Here is a 17,693-nt window from a genome sequence, read left to right as displayed (position 1 = left end):
TTAGGTACTGAATATGCAGGTGGAAAAATGAGTGTTATTAAAAAATTGAGTTGGCCCATGGATAAAAGAGTAGAGGGAGTTGGTGGAAAAGTTTACATTCCTATTATCTGATGAGACGAGAAAGTATATCAGTGATTAGTAGTAAATAGTGCCTCAAACCTTCTTGCTCATTGTGCAAGACAATAGGGGAAAAAACCACATTCTACAAATAAAAAATGCATTGTCTATGAATTACTAGATCTATAGTTTGGTGTATTGTCTATGAATTACTAGATCTATAGTTTGGTGATATGTGTGGAAGAAAGAAAAGTAGAAACATTTTTCAAAGTGGATAAAATGCCATTTTGAGTCTATTTAAAGACAACAAGTCCTAAGAAGCTATTTCAGATCGATCATTTGGTGACGCTGGCGATACGGGCACACTGGTGTGGCACAAGCTAACAATTCCGGCAAACAGATGTTTCTCTAAGGCCTCTTTTACCTTTAAGTCACTGATCTCAGCTTTTCAAAAGGAAAGGGTTACTGGCCCTGGGCTTGGTAGAGCGCTTCACCTACAAGCCTTTCAGAGCTCATTACCAGATTAAAGACTTCTTCTATTTCTCTTAAGAAAACATATCGTACGTCTCCGTCTCCCAGGATTAATTATGAAATTTCTACTTAGAGAACACTTCTAACACCAACTGTGTGGGTTTTCCCAAGAAGCAAGTCTCCAGTTCTCTGCGGACGCCAAGTAGGTGTCCAAAAATTTAATTCTGACGCTGTACCCAGAGTTAGCACAGACCCTACAGGGTGAAGGTTCAGTCCCACAAGACTGCTTCCCACTGCAGATGCCAGCCACAAATCCTAGGTTGTCGCCAGTTCCAGCGGACTACCAGTCGGGGTTCCCTTAAGTTCAATAATTTGCTTTAGTCGTTTACAGAACTCAAGGAAACACTTTACTTACTATTACCGCTGTATTCTAAAAACTACCATTCAGGCACCGCCAAACGGAAGAGATGCATGTGGGGAAGAGAGGGTATCAAGACAGGGCGTAGAGTTTCCATGCCTTCTCTGGGAATATTAGCCTTCCAGCACCAACCCAAAAGCTCTCCCATAACCTCTCGGTTTAGGGTTTTTATAGAGGCTCCAGTGCATAGGGAGGATTGATTACATCGCCGGCAATTGGTGATTAAACCAACATCCGGCCCCTCTCCCCTCCCCTGAGGTCAAGGGCTGGGGTTGAAAGCTCCGCCCCTCTAATCACGTGAGTGGTTCCTCTGGCAACCAGCTGCCATTCGCAAGCTATCAGGGTGCAAATAAGAGTGAGGGCAGTAAGCGGTATGGACTCAGGTGTGGTTGATGGGGCTTATTATGAATAACAAAAGATGCTCCTTCCCAACCACTCAGAAAACACCAAAGTTTTAGAAGCTCTTGTATCAGGAACTAGGGAACAAAGACCAAATATATATTCTATCACAATATCACACCCAGAATCTTCCTTTATTATTGTCTGAGCAGATTAGATTTTCCCTTGCCTCTGCTGAAAATCTAAAGTTGCTTGCTTAGAATAGTTTTCCACTCAAGTCTGAATTTTATATGAGTCTTCATCTCCGTATTACTTGAGACTTAAAATTTTTTTGTGGCATTTTATGGTTTCCCAGAAATTGTTATCAAAGCAAAGGATTACCATTACCATTACCATTACATGATTCTCCAGTCCTAGCTGTATTGAGGCTTTTTGCTTGTCTGTATTAAAGGGAGAAGATCTCCCAGGTGTTTTAAGTAAAATCTTGAAACTAATTTAACTGGAAATGGTTATTTATGCTATCAGATTCACATTACACATCCAGTTGGTGTGTAATCAGACTTGAAAACCAAAGTGTCAGCACTTGATGTAAATTTCAGAGGGCTGATCATTTTTTCCTAAATGGTTTTCTCAAGCATTAAAGTTAAGCAAAAAAGAGCTAACTATTAAACTATCCAAAACCTGGCTCCCTGAAATTACACAACGGTTATGACGCTTAGAAATTCCACAGTAATATGGATTTGTAACAAGTTAATTTGACCACGTTGAGGTAGCAATCCCAATGAAAAAAAAAATAGCCAAATAAGGAATCAATCTTCTTCATTCTTATTTACTGTGGCTGAATTACTGGCCAAGCTGTTGCAAATCCTGACTTTACAACCTCCTTTTATTAAGTCTGCTAATGGATATACAATATATATAGCTTTCAGAGGCCATCAAATTGGTTCCAGACACATGTGGGCTATAAGATTCTGGTGAGATAACATACGTACACACACATTCAGACATTCTAGGCAGGTCTCATCATGGAGGAAGATGAATATTAGAAAGAATAAGTTCTTTTATGCACCTGGATGCCCAGACACACTTGTGTTAACCCTAATCAGATGGCTAGTCCACAAGAATCTTCCCCAGATGACTCTGCCTGAAGGGCTGCAAAAGAAAATCAAGCCTGAATGCTTACACCCAAGACTGATTTTAATAAAAACCAGGCTTCTTGTAAACAAATAATGTAAATATCCTTAGTGAGGATATCCAGCCCCCACTTCCTACTATGTTCTGAGATAAGCCCTTTTAGTTACTTAGTATCTGTATCTGTAAAACAGAGATCATAATGGTGCCTGCTTCCCAGGGTTCTAGTGAGGATTAAGCTTAGCCCACGTAATGTCCTGGGTGCTATTTTCATTTCTAGTATCACCTTAGTCTGTATACTATGGATTGTCTAGAGGCCTTCAGTATTGTCAGTAGTTTAGGACACTGGAAATTGTATCCTGCAGGACTGAACAGTATTAATCTACCTAATGATCAAATGACAAATGCTGGCATTTGTCATTCCAGGCATAATTCTCATTCTAGGCATAATTCATTCTAGGCATAATTCTAGGCATTCTAGCCATAATTCAACCAGTGATAAGTCTTTTCTTTTCTTTAACAGAGAGCAACACTGTCCCAGAGCTCTTTTGGAGGGTAGGCATATAGTAATGGGGATCTAAACCACACACTGTTGTGTTGCAAGGTGCAGTAATATTAAGTGTGGGGCTCGAAGCACATCCCCTCCACTAGGGACTGGACCTCTGTGTGGATGAGAGGCTCCATACTCCAGCAGGAAAGTCCCCATCCTAGAATGCAAGTCAGAGATGCTACAATCAACCTAGCTACCATCACATCATTGTCTTCTCTGCCCTTTTTCTTAGGCTTTGCGCATGTGTGTATGTGTGTGTACTAAGGACCGACAACGTAGTCTTTGGTAATACAATATTAACATCTTAGATTTACAAAATTTATAAATCCAGTAGTGCAAGTCTGCCAATTTTGTGATTATTCAAGATTGTCTTTTGCAATTCTAGGTTCTTTGCATTTTCATATAAATTTTAGAATCAGCTTGCTAACTTCTACCAAAAAAGAAAAAAAAAAAGCGCCTATTGAGATTTTGATTGAGGTTGCACTGAAACTATAGATCAATTTGAGTAACACTGACATCTTAACATTGAGTGTTCTAATCCACAGACGTGATTTATTTCTCCATTTCTCCATTCTTTCTGGGTTGCAGCTGCAGTTCATTTCAATTCCCAGCAATTTCAAATGTCCCGCTTAGGGATTTAAGCCCCTTCCTCCAGCCAGGCTTAGGGATCTAAAAGCATGAGAGGACAGGACCTCTCTCTACTTTTCCAGATCGCCTGCAACTTTTCCTAGGCCACTGAGTCGGCCCCAGGCGACTGGGGAGAGGTGGCTCTGCATTTGAGGCTCCTCCGTGCTAATCCACCATGCTGCTCATACAGGGCTTTTAAAAGTTTGACTGGTTTCTCCTGGTTTCAGAAGTTCCTTTGCCTGTGCATATGGAAGGCTGGCTTCTCTGCCTGCCTGGTCCCCAAAGTTGAAAATGCCACCGGGCATGAAAGTGCCCACTGGTCTCTGCTAACTTAGGGAAGGGATAGTCCTTCTCTAGAATTAATTCGTTGGACCTCCTTTGCATCCACAACTCTCTGGTGGCTTCAAGAAAAAAACAAAATATTTTAAAATATTATTTTTTCCAAGTGTTTTCTCAGTGTTCGTGGTAAGAGCAATCTTTTGCAACCTTCCACATCTACCTGCAAAGAGAATCAAGATAGGGATTTTTAAAAACTGAATTTAGACAATCTTTTTTTTTTTTCTTCATGTAAGTCAACCTGTTAGGAGGAGTCTATACTTGAACTCTTCTTCCAACATGAAACACGAAAACCTACGTTTCATGCTGTGTTAGAACATCAGGCCCTAGATTCAAGCAACTCAAATTTTCTCTCTCTCAGGGACAGAAAGAATCCTGGTGAGTAAATGGATTTTTTTTTTCTTTTCACACTATTTCAGATTTTGGATATTTGCATTTTCCATCAACATGTCAAGTGACATGATAAAACCAGGTCACTCCGTTAAAATTCATCAGAAAGTTGATCCACAACGGGCCACTGCTAGAACCTTTTTCATTGATGCTTCTAATCAGGGCTTGCCTACCATTCCACCAGAGATCTTCGACTTCGAAGAATTAGAAGAAGTGCATCTGGAAAACAACCAGATTGAAGAAATCCCCCGGGGTATTCAGCATTTAAAGAACGTCCGGATCCTCTACCTGAACAAGAACAAGCTGAGAAAGCTGTGCCCAGAGCTGGGCACGCTGAGCAGCCTGGAGGGCCTGGACCTGAGCGACAACCCGCTCCTGTCCTCGGCCCTTCCTGTCCTCAGAGGCCTGCGGGGGCTGCGGGAGCTCCGCCTGTACCACACTGACCTGGCCGAGATCCCCGTGGACCTCTGCAAACTCCTCCACCACCTCGAGCTGCTTGGGCTGGACGGAAACCACCTGAAATCTCTGCCCAAGGAAGTAGTGAACCACACCAAACTGAGGGAGATCTACCTGAAGCAAAACCAGTTTGAAGTCTTTCCTCCCGAGCTCTGTGCTCTCTCCAACCTGGAGATCGTTGACCTGGATGACAACAAACTAACCGCCATCCCACCGGAGATTGGGAACCTGACCAGGCTGCAGAAGTTCTACGTGGCTCGCAACAACCTGCTCCTCCTACCCGAGTCGCTGTGCCAGTGCAGCAAACTGTCCGTGCTGGATCTGTCCCACAACCGCCTCCACTCGCTCCCGCACTCCCTGGCCGAGCTGTCGGGGATGACGGAGATTGGGCTGAGCGGGAACCACCTGGAGAAGGTGCCACGCCTCATCTGCAAGTGGACCTCGCTGCACCTGCTCTACCTCCGCGACACCGGCCTGCGGGCGCTGCGGCGCTCCTTCCGGCGGCTGGTCAACCTGCGCTTCCTGGATCTCAGCCAGAACCATCTGGAACGCTTTCCGCTGCAGATCTGTGCGCTCAGGAACCTAGAGATCCTGGCGCTGGATGATAATAAAATATGCCAGGTACCGATTCCCTTCCCGGCTGTCACTGTGCCCTCACAGGGGCTTTTCCCGCCCTGAGTTGGTGTTGATGTCCTCATTTGGACGTGGGCGATCTTCTCCTCGGCGGTACGTGGGGGAAATGAGACACTGGGAGCTTAACTAATCCGTCAAGGCCGCACACCTGTACGTGGCGGAACCGAGCTCCAACCCAGAGCTGCGGGGCCCCAGAGTCTATGTTCTTAACCAAGACCCCCTCTGAACAGGGTTTCCTCACACAGATTTCTTTCTGACACCTACAGCCTTAGGCCTCCAGTCATGGTGAACTGCAAAATCAGATTTGTCCCAAAAGAAACTCCCATGTGTGCAGGGTGACGGGTTCAAAAATGTTCACAGCACAGTGTTGACAGCCCACCACAGTCATGGGAGACCGTGTCAATAGAGCAATGAGCAAACAGATTGTGCTAGATTTATAAAATTAAAAAACTAAAGGTTTAAGTGAACTGGAGGAGTATGTGCCAATGTGGACAGATCTTAAAATTGTGATGTTTATTAAAAAGGAAAGCACCAAGCTGCAGAACCTTACACCATTTATAAATTTTTAAAAATCTTTTTTAATGTTTTTATTTATTTTTTGAGAGACAGAGCACCAGTGGGGGAGGGGCAGAGAGAGAGGGAGACACAGAATCCGAAGCAGGCTCCAGGCTCTGAGCTGTCAGCACAGAGCCCGGATGCAGGGCTCGTTGAATCCATGAACTGAGAGATCATGACCTGAGCTGAAGTTGGGCACTTAACTGACTGAGAGCCATCCAGGTGCCCCTCACCATTTATAAATTTTTAATCACACAAAACTACATACTTATACACACATAATACATACTTTGTGGATATTTACAAATGTAACAAAAGTATAAAAATATGAACTAGAGGGGCACCTGGGTGGCCCAGTTGGACTTTGGACTCAGATCATGATCTCCCAGTTGAATGAGTTCGAGCCCCCCATGGGGCTCTCTGCTGTTAGTGCAGAGCCCAGTTCAGGCCCTCTGTCCCTCCCCCTCTTAAAAATGAATAAACATTTATTTAGAAAAAAATCATGAACTAGAAAAAAACTCGCTAAATTTTTAGTAGTGGCTGCCTCTGGGAAGAGAAAGGAAGTCAAGGAAATGAGGGGAGGATCCCAGGGGAGCTCAATTTTAATTGCAGTGTTTGATTTTATTAAAAAAATCTTTTTATTTGACTATAGTTGACACACATTCATTTTGTTTATTAACAAAAGATTTGGGTGGTGAGGACACATGCATTTGTTTTAATATTTGAAAATTTAAAAGAACAGTTCTGTTAAAAGCAAAAGACAACCATAGAGGGAGAAATCAGGCGATCTGGAAATCAACAACTGTGATCAAATAATAGGTGTGTTTTTCCCGGCCATGGACACCAAGCTGCTGTGTCCACCATACCTTATACAAGTCCTAGGCCTTAAAGGTTTGTTGGGGGTGTTTTTGTTTTTGTTTAATCTCGTATTTGATTTTTAATTTAGAACTTTGGAGGGGCGGGGGAGATTGGTTGTTCTTTTTCTAATTCCTATAGAGTTTCAAAACTGCCTTTTAGGAAGTAACCATTTTGATGGTAATTTAGGATTTAGGAAGAGAATCTCGGACTTAATCTCTACTTAGGCAGCAACCCGTTTTGGAGGATTTTAGAAGTTTATCATAGGCCCTCTGCCCATCCCCATTCCACCACTGAGGTAAGAAATTCCTTTTACAGTAGACAAAGTCTGCCATTCCACACTGGGAGTGAAAGGCTCAAAATATAAAGCGCCTTTGGGAAAAATAACACATCGACTTAATTCCTTATTGAGTCATGAATGATACCTAATCCTTTCCTGTGAAACACTTGAAGATATCAGAATAGAGGAAGGAATCACATACAGATGGCTCCTTAAAGATAAGCCTCATCCGGTACCAAGTTTTACCACAAATCAGGCTGCACTGAAATGTGGTCGTGTTCAATATTATTATACTGAATGTGGAAATCTCTGTGTCCATTGCCTGCTATTCTCTAGTTCTTATGATGGTATTTCTGGGTTTTGTTTTTCTCATTTCCTGTTATGCTAATCCCTCCAGTAACCTCCCAGTCTGTATAATGACACATGACCTTTATGCCAGCTCCTTACCTCTCCCACCCCAAAGACTTTCCTGATGGGTTTCTGGCTCCTGGAGCCTGGCCGGTAGCCTTCTCTTGCCTAGGTGAATGCAAAAGTAGCTTTCGGTGTGTGTCTAGATGGGTCTTATTTGTATGGTACATTTCTGTTAAGGGAGAACTCAACCTCACAGTGAGTATAGCTCAGCGAGAGCATCAGTAATAACTGTCCTCATTTGACACTCTGTAGGTTTTCTGTGCATCTAGATTTACTTCCACTGTGCTTTAATGTGACTGTTATGGGATTAATTATTGGATCTTGAATATCCTGAAAAAAAAAGTCTTTAAACATTCAATGTGCTTTGAAAAAGAAAAGCTAAACCTATGAGCTAGCTGAACCGCGATGTGAAATTACTAGGTTCTAATGAAGGGGTTAGATTGAAAAACATTTTCCCATTAGTTTGGACGCTGTGTGTCAAAGGGATCTAAGTGCCTGGTAAAGAATTTTGAAATAGCTAAGAAGGAAAGCTCAAACAGCAGCTTCTCTGGAGATTGACTTTAAAAAATAAGTAAAAGCATAAATAAAACTATAAACACTTTATAGCATGTTTAGGAAAATGGGTGCTCCCCCTACCCAATAAAGAAAAAATCTGAAAGATTGCGGGTGAGACTTACTGCTATGTTATCCCTCTAGGAGGCTTTCTTTTGACCTATTCCCCAATGTATCTATCCCACCCATCCATCGAGGGGTCAGACTGAGCTGGACTGTAACCATTCTCATGAAGAAGAGGTGCTGGATTGAGGAACGGGTGGAGGAGAGGCCAGGGCTAAGACTGGGAACTGTGGGGAACGATTTCCCCATTAGGAGTAAAGCCAGATGATGGAAGGTGATTCAAAGTGAGTTAAGAAGCTCTTGAGCTATATAGCTGGGCTCTTTTTTCTCCAAGAAAACAGGTGTCTCTGTAACATAATCAATAGGGAGACCATCCCGTGTTTTAAGAATGAGATTTTTCCATGTGGTTCCAGAGTGCCAGAAAGAGACCAGAAGGTGGACATACGAGACTTGGACTTGACACAAGAAGGAAATCTGGCGATTAGAGGTCTCCATCCAAGTAATGAGCTTTTCGTTCCAGGAAGTGGTGTTTAAATGTGTGCTGGATGGCTAGCTGTGGAATATATTCAACCATCCTATTATGGGATTAGCATAGACGACCCTTCCAAGGCCTCCCCCCCTGACAGTTGGGAGTCTCTGAAATGCCTACCTAATACCTGTAAAGGGCCTGTAAAACCTTGGGATTCACTGGAAGGTAGAATATGACCAGATAAAATCATAATAGTCTTCTTCCTTGTTAACTTCCAACTGAGATTTCAACTGAAGTTTCTAAATTGCTGAGCCTTTAGGGTGAGAGGTCATGTGTCTAAATTGATCAGTTCCAATAACTGAAATTGTTGATATTATAGTTGCAATATTACACCAATAACTTTAGTACTTTTTCAGTAATATCAAGCATTTGCTACCCTACCATTCAAAAATCTGCAATAAAGTAGGTTTAAAATTGCTTCAGTTTAAAGCAGTGCATAAACTTGAAGAACAGAGAGGCTCATCAGAAAAAGGAGGACTCCAGACTTTAGATCTACAGGTATAAATACTCTATATGCAAAGGTGTGTGCAAACTTTTCATCAGTAGGAATTGCTAAATCGCTGTACTTGATGTTTATCAATTTGCCTCAAAACTAAAAGCCCAATTTATTTTCTTACTGTTAAAAATAATTTTGACCTGAAACTTAGCTTTTTGGAATACTTCTAGCTACCTCCAGACTTTGTATCCCTTTCAAAACTGAAGATGCTTGGATTAACAGGGAATCAGTTGGCTTCATTTCCAGAAGAAATCCTTTCTTTACAGTCTTTAGAGAAATTATACATTGGGCAAGACCAGGGAGCCAAGCTCACCTATATGCCAGAAGACATTAGTAAACTACAGGTAAGCCTCCCCAAATGATTAGGCAAAGAAGTACCTGCCCACTGATTCCTTAAGTTGGCTGATACTGAGAACACCCAATGGTGTCCCCATAGGCTGCATGTGGAATCATCCGTACTAGATTTCCAGCCCCCTAACAAGCAGCCATTATTCCACTCTGAGGCTTCCACTGTTTTTCTGAGCCCCTGGATCCATATTCAAAGAACATTTTGTTGTGATTGCTGTTGGCTATGCTGTGCCATACTCCTTTTCACTGTACGGTTTGGCATGTTTCATTTGCAGAAATTGAGCCCCACTGCTTTCCATTTAATTTCTAGCTTTTGTAGGAGGCCCCTGAAAATTGTACTATTTTGAAGTTCACATGGCTGGGAGCCCGCATTTTGGATGCATCAGCGTGACCTCCCTTCCTGCATGATGGCAAACAAACCAGAGTAATTTAACGTTGCCCCAGTTTCCTGTGGAAATGGGTCCGCAGCCCTGTGCTAAATCCTAACAAAGCAACAAGATAACTTCACTCAAAGGAGCCCTACCACTGTGTCTTAATCCATGCATACTTTAAAGAATTGATTTTTTTTTTTTCCATGTCGGTGGTACTGCGCTCTTACTAATGATAAAGTAGGTGCGGGCCACGACAGACCCCCGCCCCTGGTTGTGGAACTGAGCAACAGCATGTGTATATAGCACAGGTGCTTCTCAACCTGTGGCACAGAGGGCCTCTTCCTGACTCTCCATTGCTTTGCCCTGTGTTCAGAACTCTCCTCATCATCTTGCTCCTTGACATGCCATGCCATGCTCTCTGAAATCTTAGGGTGACATGCAAACATTATATTTTTGCCCAGTGAATTTGCAAATAGTTAACTCATTATCTACACATTTTGGCTTCTCCTGCTTGGGCAGTGTTGGATTGATACCTGAGGCGATTTCAGTTCTGTAACACTACTGTAGATAATTAGCTTTTGAAAGCGAGCAAATGATATATGTACTTATATTATCAAATTATTTTTCCATAAAGTTCTTGTGAAACAAACGCTAGATTCCCATGTTTTCTTTTCCCTGCGTAGATGGGAACCATGTCCAATGGTTTTACCCAAAAATACTTTTATGTTTGGATGTTGGCTCTTTAAGTATGTTTTCCCCTTTATCCTAATGAATAGTATCCCCACTGAAAGAGCATGGGAATTCACCAATGACTCTGGTTATTAGAATGTAAGGATCATTGTAAGGATCAATGTAAGGATCACTATGGTCTACTGACATTTTTCAGAATCTTTTTTTTTTTTTAATGTTTATTTCTGAGAGATAGAGACAAGTGTGAGCAAGAGAGGGTCAGAAAGAGGGAGACACAGAATCAGAAACAGGCTCTGAGCTTTCAGCACAGAGCCTGACACAGAGCTCAAATCCATGAACCGTGAGATCATGACCTGAGCCGAAGTCAGATGTTTAACTGACTGAGCCACCCAGGCACCTCTGTTTTTCAGAATCTTAAAGAGCTGTATATAGAGAACAATCATCTGGAGTACCTGCCCACATCCTTGGGATCCATGCCTAACCTGGAAATTCTTAATTGCTGCCACAACCTGCTTAAGCAACTTCCAGATTCCATTTGCCAAGCACAAGGTGAGGAATCTTAGTAGATCCTCAGCGTAGTGGAGTGTGAGGCCAGCATGTCCCATTTCCTTGATTTACCAAAGACCAATCTCAATGTTCAGAGAGCTGAGCCCTACCCTATTACCTCCTCGCAGGCCTCACTAGTGAGACAAGGAAAGCCAGATGCCTGATGAGCACAGCTAAGAACCTCACAAAGACAGTTAGACTGTTTCTTGTAAATTGAAGAGAGGAGTAAATACCAACTGCTAAGAAAATTAGCATTCGCCCAGATGGTCATCATACAACCAACACTAATTTACTGAATACCTACTACATGCCAGAATTTGGAGTTGGGGGTCCTGCAGCAGATTTGCACTAGGTCACTAAGTCACTTGAATGAGAGGAAAAGTGTTGACCCTGAGTGATGAAATCAGCAAGGCAGGACTTTTGGAGCTGTATGATTGGCATGAAAAGTCCTATATGATTCATATTTAAACACCCAAACATTTTACGCTAGGCTAAACCAGTCTTTATTTGTACATGCATCAGTTCATCCATCCATTTAACAACCTTTTGCTGAGCTTCTAGGGGGACCAAATTAAAAAAAAAAAATGTTTTTGGCCATAGTGTGCTGAATCTTCAGGTTTAGAGATAGTTTTCAAACTATGACTCTTTCTTTAATGAAAAGAGGGTGAAGAAATATGAGTGGAAGCTGTGGCCTACCCCCAAGACATTCAAAGTTTAGAGGTGAGGGTGGGCTTGTTCCTTAGTAATGCTTCTGATCATACATCTTTATCCTGTCCTTGGCCCCTGGAGGAACGAACCATTATCAATTTTTTTTAGTGTGTACTACTTTTCTGTCTCTCATGCACTGGCCCTCACAACCCTGAACTGTTATAAGGAAGAGAACTTGGTCTGCCTTATGAAATCTGTGTCTTTTGTGACACGACAGCACAGGAAACAAATATTTCAGAGCCAGTAGACTAAAGAGCGTACATTTTAATTTTGCTTGTTCTTAAGATAAACCTGTCATTTAAAAAATCTGTTTCAGCTTTGAAAGAATTACTGCTTGAGGACAACTTGATCACCTGTCTTCCAGAGAATTTGGATAGCCTGATGAATCTGAAGGTTTTGACACTGATGAGCAATCCTATGGAGGACCCCCCAGGAGAAGTGTGCGCCGAAGGCAATCAGGCTATATGGACGTACTTGAAGACAAAAAGAAACATGAAAATAATGGCAACAAAGGTAACGTCAGCAAAAATTCTGGATAGCACATTCACAGTTGCTTTGTCCTCACCGAGAGGAGGGACTCTTACTTCCTTTATATCCTCAGAATTAAGCAAGAGACACTTGGAATACCATCTTAGCATGTTTTTTTTTTTTTTTTTTTTGCATTTTTGTCCTTCATGTCTTTGTCAGATAAGGAGGCGACAAACAGCTGAAAGAAATCAAAACTTCAAATCCCCCGAACAGTCTAAAATTCTTGGACTATTCAAAGGACTGAAGAGCTTATATTAACAAATTCACTAAGCTAAGGCTGAAAAATCAGAAGGGAAAGTCCTGATGGGGCAGGGGTGTAGAGACCGGAGTTCTTCTCTGCCATTAACTAGGATTGAAGGGCCAAGAGCCTTTAAAACAGGGAGAGCAAAGAATCTTGTCCTCTCCTTGCCCACCTCGCCCATGGAGACATAGGATACCCCCAGACAGACTAGGACAGGCCAGGGTCCACTTCAGTCAGTATTCAGTATTCTTTATTCAACTGGTCAAGCCCCCACTGCCCCACAACCTGATGACCACATTAGTCCTCCCATTAGTGCCCCCACTTGTATAGCTGCACCCCCTACAGTATACTTTCCACTTGGCAGTCAGACCAATGCCGTGAAAATGTAGGTCAGATCTTACCACTGCTCTGCTGAAATCCATGATTTTCCTTTTTACCCAGAACAAGAGTCAGTCTTTGATCTCCTCTGTCAATGGCCCTTATCTGCATCAAACCTAACACCCTCTCTTCTGTGATAAATATTATGTGATACCTTCTTTCTTCTTCCGAAGTTAAACTCAGATAATGTAACCTACCAAAACCACATAATTTTTTAAAAATGTTTCTTTATTTACTTTGAGAGATACAGAGAGGGGGACATGGAGAATCCCAAGCAGCCTCTGCGCTGTCAGCACAGAGCCTGATGCAGGGCTCGAACTCACCAACTGTGAGATTGTGACCTGAGCCGAAACCAAGAGTCAGGTGCTTAGCCGACTGAGCCACCCAGGTGCCCCAACACAATTTTAATAAATGAAAATAATGCCCAAGCTGCAACATAAAGGAAAAAGGAAAGTAATTTATATTATTTATTTTAATATGTATATTCTCAGGAATAGCTACACTGGAAGAATGAAAATAATATTTTTTGGATACTTCCTAAAAGTATTGTGAAAAACCATGCATCCTCTTGCACATTTTAAAATTGATATTTAGGGGTGCCTGGATGGCTCAGTAGGTTAAGCGTCCAACTTCGGCTCAGGTCATGATCTCATGGCCAGTGGGTTCAAGCCCTGCATCAGGCTCTGTGCTGTTTCAGAAGTCTATTTCAGATTCTGTGTCTCCCTCTGTCTGCCCCTCCCCTGCTTGCACTCTGTCTCTCTCCCTCTCTCAAAAATAAATAAACATTTTAAAAATATTAAAAAATAATAAAGTTGATATTTAATTTTTTTGCCACTAAGTTTAAATTATTGCAAAGGATTTACTTGCGAGTTTTGAATATTGACATCTTGAAATAGAGCTCTTAGATCAGTATCTTAAATGTATCCAGTAGATTCTAAATACCACTATGATTTTGTCAGTCACATCCGTTTACGAAATACTTGAGCAAACTTATTTTCTAGGCAAAAATTTTATATCCGTTTTCTTCTTGAACATGTATGTCTATTTCACTTTCCCCTAAGAATTGATCTGAATGTTTTATATATGTAACTCTAAGTCATTTATAGATCACTTTTCATACTTTCAGGCGACAAAAATATTTATACAAATTAAGTTTTAAAATTAAATTTTTTTCTGTGGCCATAGTGTTTCTACATCCTGGATTGAGTCATATTACAATTCTTAGTTGCGTAAAACTGAACAAAACAGCATAAAATCCATTGCAAATTTTGGTGGTTAATTATTTGACCTATAGGACTTGGGGGAAGAAATACATACACAGATGAGAGACTTTTCCACATAGTTTATATATTCCCACATAAACATTACTTATTGCCAGAATGTGATAGGGTTGATGTCAGTTCTAGTCCCATTTTTCATTTTATAGATGAACCTTGTTTACATAGCTAAATTGAAAAGAATGGAAGAAGCTTTGTGTGTGTGTGTGTGTGTGTGTGTGTGCGCGCGCCCATATTGTTTTGTTTCAAATGGTAATGCTTCACACATCTCTGAACTTCTTCCAGATTTCTATCCCAGAAACTCATAGCAGGCTCTTAGCTGGCAAATCACCTGGCCTTCTTCCAATTTTCTTGAGGGCAAAGAGCTGGGAACCACTTGCTTTACAAAAGGATTGGTTACCTAGTCCCTAGAGCCAACATCAATACTGCTAGTCTTTTATTATTGAAATGTAATCGACATACAATTCTATATTAGTTTTGGGTCACATCACATTATTGATTTGACGATTCTGTGTATCATGCAGTGTTCACCACAGTTAGTCACCACCAGTCCCCTGGTCCACTCATGCCCCCACTGTTCTCTGTATTTAAGAGTCTGTTTTATGGTGTTGTTTGTTCATTTGTTTTGTTTTTTTCAATACTGCCGCTCTATATTGTCTCTTTTTTTGTGGTGTCCCAGAGGTTTCTGGAGTCCAGCTCAACACACCCTAGTCAGATTCAGGTGGCAGTTGTGAAGGCAGAAGTGGGAATGGAGAAAACCAGCAGTTGTTTTCCTAGGAGAGACATTGTAGGAAGGGGTGCACGTGCAAGCTGAAGCTCTGGAGATGGATCGCCTCCAGATCATCCAAGCCTGCACACCCTGGAAAAGTCTCTGTGCACCGGGTACATGTTACACAACTGGAAGACTGCTAAGCCTGGAGATAGCAGAAAACCCCGTGAATGTCTAGAATGCCTCTTGAGGGCGATACTGTTCCCTGGGAAAATCCCCACCTGAACGGATGTGCTGCTGCTGTCACTTCCCATCTCATCTGTCCCGTTTTCACATCACAAACGATCCTTGGTATTTTTCCCCTGCTCCTCCCTCTGCTCAGATATGGACAAGGCTCTCACTTAGTTCAGTCCCTGCTCACATCTCCTCATACCTGCCTGTGATCCACCTTACATAAAACATCATAGCCCACCCACTTCATTCATTCAGTTGTTCACTCATTCAGCAAATACTTATTTTTTGCTTTTTGCTATGTGCCAGGCGCTGTTCTAGGCGCTGGAATTGCATCAGTGAGCAAAACAGATTTTTTTTCTGTCCTCTTATTGCCTAAAGTCTAGTGTGATGGAAATAAAAAGATGAAATATAAAACATAAAATTATATAGTCTGTTAGAAAGTGATAACTGGCATGGGAAAAAAGTTCAAGCTAAGGGGAACTGAGACTGCCAGAAGTTGTGTGTGTGTGTGTGTGTGCACGCGCGCGCGTGCGTGTGCGTGCAGGGGAGGGGGGTTGGTTGTGTTGAGGGAGGTTCAATTTAAATAGGAAGGTCAGGGTAGGCCTCATTGGAAAAATGACTGGCTTAGTCAGCTCAAGCTCCCATAACAATATACCATAGACTGGGTGTCTTAAACAACAGAAATTTTCTCACAGTTTCAGAGGCTGGAAGTCCAGGATTATGGTGTCGGCATGGTCCGTTTCTCTTGAGAGCTCTCATTCTGCCTTGCACATGGCTGTCTTCTTGCTGTGTCCTCTCATGACAGAGAGATAGAACAAGCTTTCTGGTGTCTCTTATAAGGGCACTAATCTTCTCGTGAAGACCCCACCCTCATGACCTCATCTAAGCTTAATTACCTCCCAAGGGCCCATCTCCAAATACATCCACACTGGAGGTTAGGACATTTAACATAAGAGCAGGGAGTGAGGGGGCACGGTTCAGTCTACAGCCACGACAAGTGAGCAACTACTGGAAGAACTGGAGGGTAAGCCATCTGAATATTGGGAAGAGTGTTCCAGGCAGAGGAAGCAGTACACACAAAGGCTGTGAGCTGACGTTGTGCCAGGAGTGTCGGACAGTGGGGAGCCCCGCACAGTTGGAGCACAGTGAGCGAGGTGGGGGAGTAGGTAAGAGGCAGTGAGGTCGAGAGGGAGGGGGCAGATTGGATAGGGCCTTGTAAGCCACTGTAAGGACTTGAGCTTTTTTTCTGAGAGAAGGAACCTTCTGAGGAAGGTTCAGAGGTGGGATCTTTCTGAGTAGGTGGAGGGCACAGGATCTCAGAACGAGTGAGGGCTGGCTGTAGGCAGAAGCACAGCAACCCAGTAACAGAGGGAAGACAGGCATAAGCCCTCCTGATTTCCCCTTACTGTGCTCTGTTGTCTCCATGGCACTTGTTACCATCCATCCTGTATCCTCTCCTTCCTGCAATGTGAGATCAGTGACATTAGCTTTTTCTTTAAGTTTTTATTTATTTATTGAGAGAGAGAAAGCCAGAGAGAGAGAGAGAGAGAATGAGCAAGGGGAGAGGCAGAGAGAGGGGGAGAGAAAGAATTCCTGGCAGGCTCCACCCAGTGAGAAGCTTGATGCGGGGCTCCAACCCATGAACTGTGAGATCATGACCTGAGCTGAAGTCAGACGCTTAACCAGCTGAGCCACTCAGGTGCCCCAGTGACGTTCGCTTTTAACTGCTGTTTCCTAAATGTCTAGAACAGTGCCCGGGACTTAAAAGCACTGAATTTTTCTTTTCTTTCTTTTCTTTTCTTTCTTATTTTTTTACATTTGCCAAGACGACTTGGCCAATTGAGAGAGAGAAAATAAGGTGGAGTTCTTTTTTTTTTTTTTTAATTTTTTTTTCAACGTTTATTTATTTTTGGGACAGAGAGAGACAGAGCATGAACGGGGGAGGGGCAGAGAGAGAGGGAGACACAGAATCAGAAACAGGCTCCAGGCTCTGAGCCATCAGCGCAGAGCCCAACGCGGGGCTCGAACTCCCGGACCGCGAGATCGTGACCTGGCTGAAGTCGGACGCTCAACCGACTGCGCCACCCAGGCGCCCCAATAAGGTGGAGTTCTAATGACATTCCATTCTCTACGTCTTTAGAACTGCATATCCAGAACAAAGAGATCGCCATCCCCAGTCCAGAGTGATACCAGCTGATGCTGTTTGGGTTTATCTTGTTTTCAGATTCAGGCATGGTGGCGCGGAATAATGGTCCGGAAAGGATTGGGGAGATTTGAAGAACTAAAAGTGCAAAAGAAAGGAAAGCCTTCTCCAAAAGATAAGAAAGGGGGGAAAAATGCAAAAGGAAAAGCTGTGAAGAAAAATAAGAAATAATTCTATAATGAATTGAGGTAATGAACCCCGATGGATTACGAAGGCAAAACATCTAGGAATTAGATACCACCTAGCACACTAAAATTATTCATAGAATTATGGTTATGTGTAAAAATAAAGATTCTCGCTTTATTGAAATA

The 17,693-nt window shown here is 42.5% G+C and overlaps 3 protein-coding genes across 7 annotated transcripts in view; 1 reads left to right on the top strand and 2 right to left on the bottom strand.

Annotated features, from left to right (window-relative positions):
* The window catches only part of LRRC34 (leucine rich repeat containing 34), a 22,034-nt gene extending 20,921 nt beyond the window's left edge, over positions 1 to 1,113 (bottom strand). The window contains exon 1 of one of the 2 annotated variants that reach the window (XM_045037293.1): positions 944 to 1,113. The gene's annotated coding sequence lies outside the window, so the exon portion shown is untranslated. The remainder of the gene's footprint in view (positions 1 to 943) is intronic. The other variant, XM_045037295.1, reaches the window with a different exon arrangement.
* The window catches only part of LRRIQ4 (leucine rich repeats and IQ motif containing 4), a 20,088-nt gene extending 2,395 nt beyond the window's left edge, over positions 1 to 17,693 (top strand). For all 3 annotated transcript variants that reach the window (XM_019810453.3, XM_045037289.1, XM_003991957.4), the window contains 5 exons: positions 4,349 to 5,396; positions 9,320 to 9,493; positions 10,969 to 11,107; positions 12,129 to 12,325; positions 17,404 to 17,693. In XM_019810453.3, the coding sequence (XP_019666012.2) occupies positions 4,377 to 5,396; positions 9,320 to 9,493; positions 10,969 to 11,107; positions 12,129 to 12,325; positions 17,404 to 17,553 (1,680 nt within the window). In that variant the 5' untranslated portion in view covers positions 4,349 to 4,376 and the 3' untranslated portion in view covers positions 17,554 to 17,693. The remainder of the gene's footprint in view (positions 1 to 4,348; positions 5,397 to 9,319; positions 9,494 to 10,968; positions 11,108 to 12,128; positions 12,326 to 17,403) is intronic.
* The window catches only part of LRRC31 (leucine rich repeat containing 31), a 33,400-nt gene continuing 29,993 nt past the window's right edge, over positions 14,287 to 17,693 (bottom strand). Inside the window, exons 9-10 of one of the 2 annotated variants that reach the window (XM_045037290.1) lie at positions 16,586 to 16,640; positions 14,287 to 15,972 (exon numbers count right to left, since the gene is read on the bottom strand). In XM_045037290.1, the coding sequence (XP_044893225.1) occupies positions 15,813 to 15,972; positions 16,586 to 16,640 (215 nt within the window). In that variant the 3' untranslated portion in view covers positions 14,287 to 15,812. Of the gene's footprint in view, positions 16,641 to 17,693 lie in introns of both variants that reach the window. The other variant, XM_045037291.1, reaches the window with a different exon arrangement.

Source organism: Felis catus, chromosome C2 (assembly GCF_018350175.1).
Source record: "Felis catus isolate Fca126 chromosome C2, F.catus_Fca126_mat1.0, whole genome shotgun sequence".
Classification (NCBI taxonomy): Eukaryota; Metazoa; Chordata; class Mammalia; order Carnivora; family Felidae; genus Felis; species Felis catus.
Note: the sequence above shows the minus strand (reverse complement) of the source record. Positions and strands in the feature narration are given on the sequence as shown.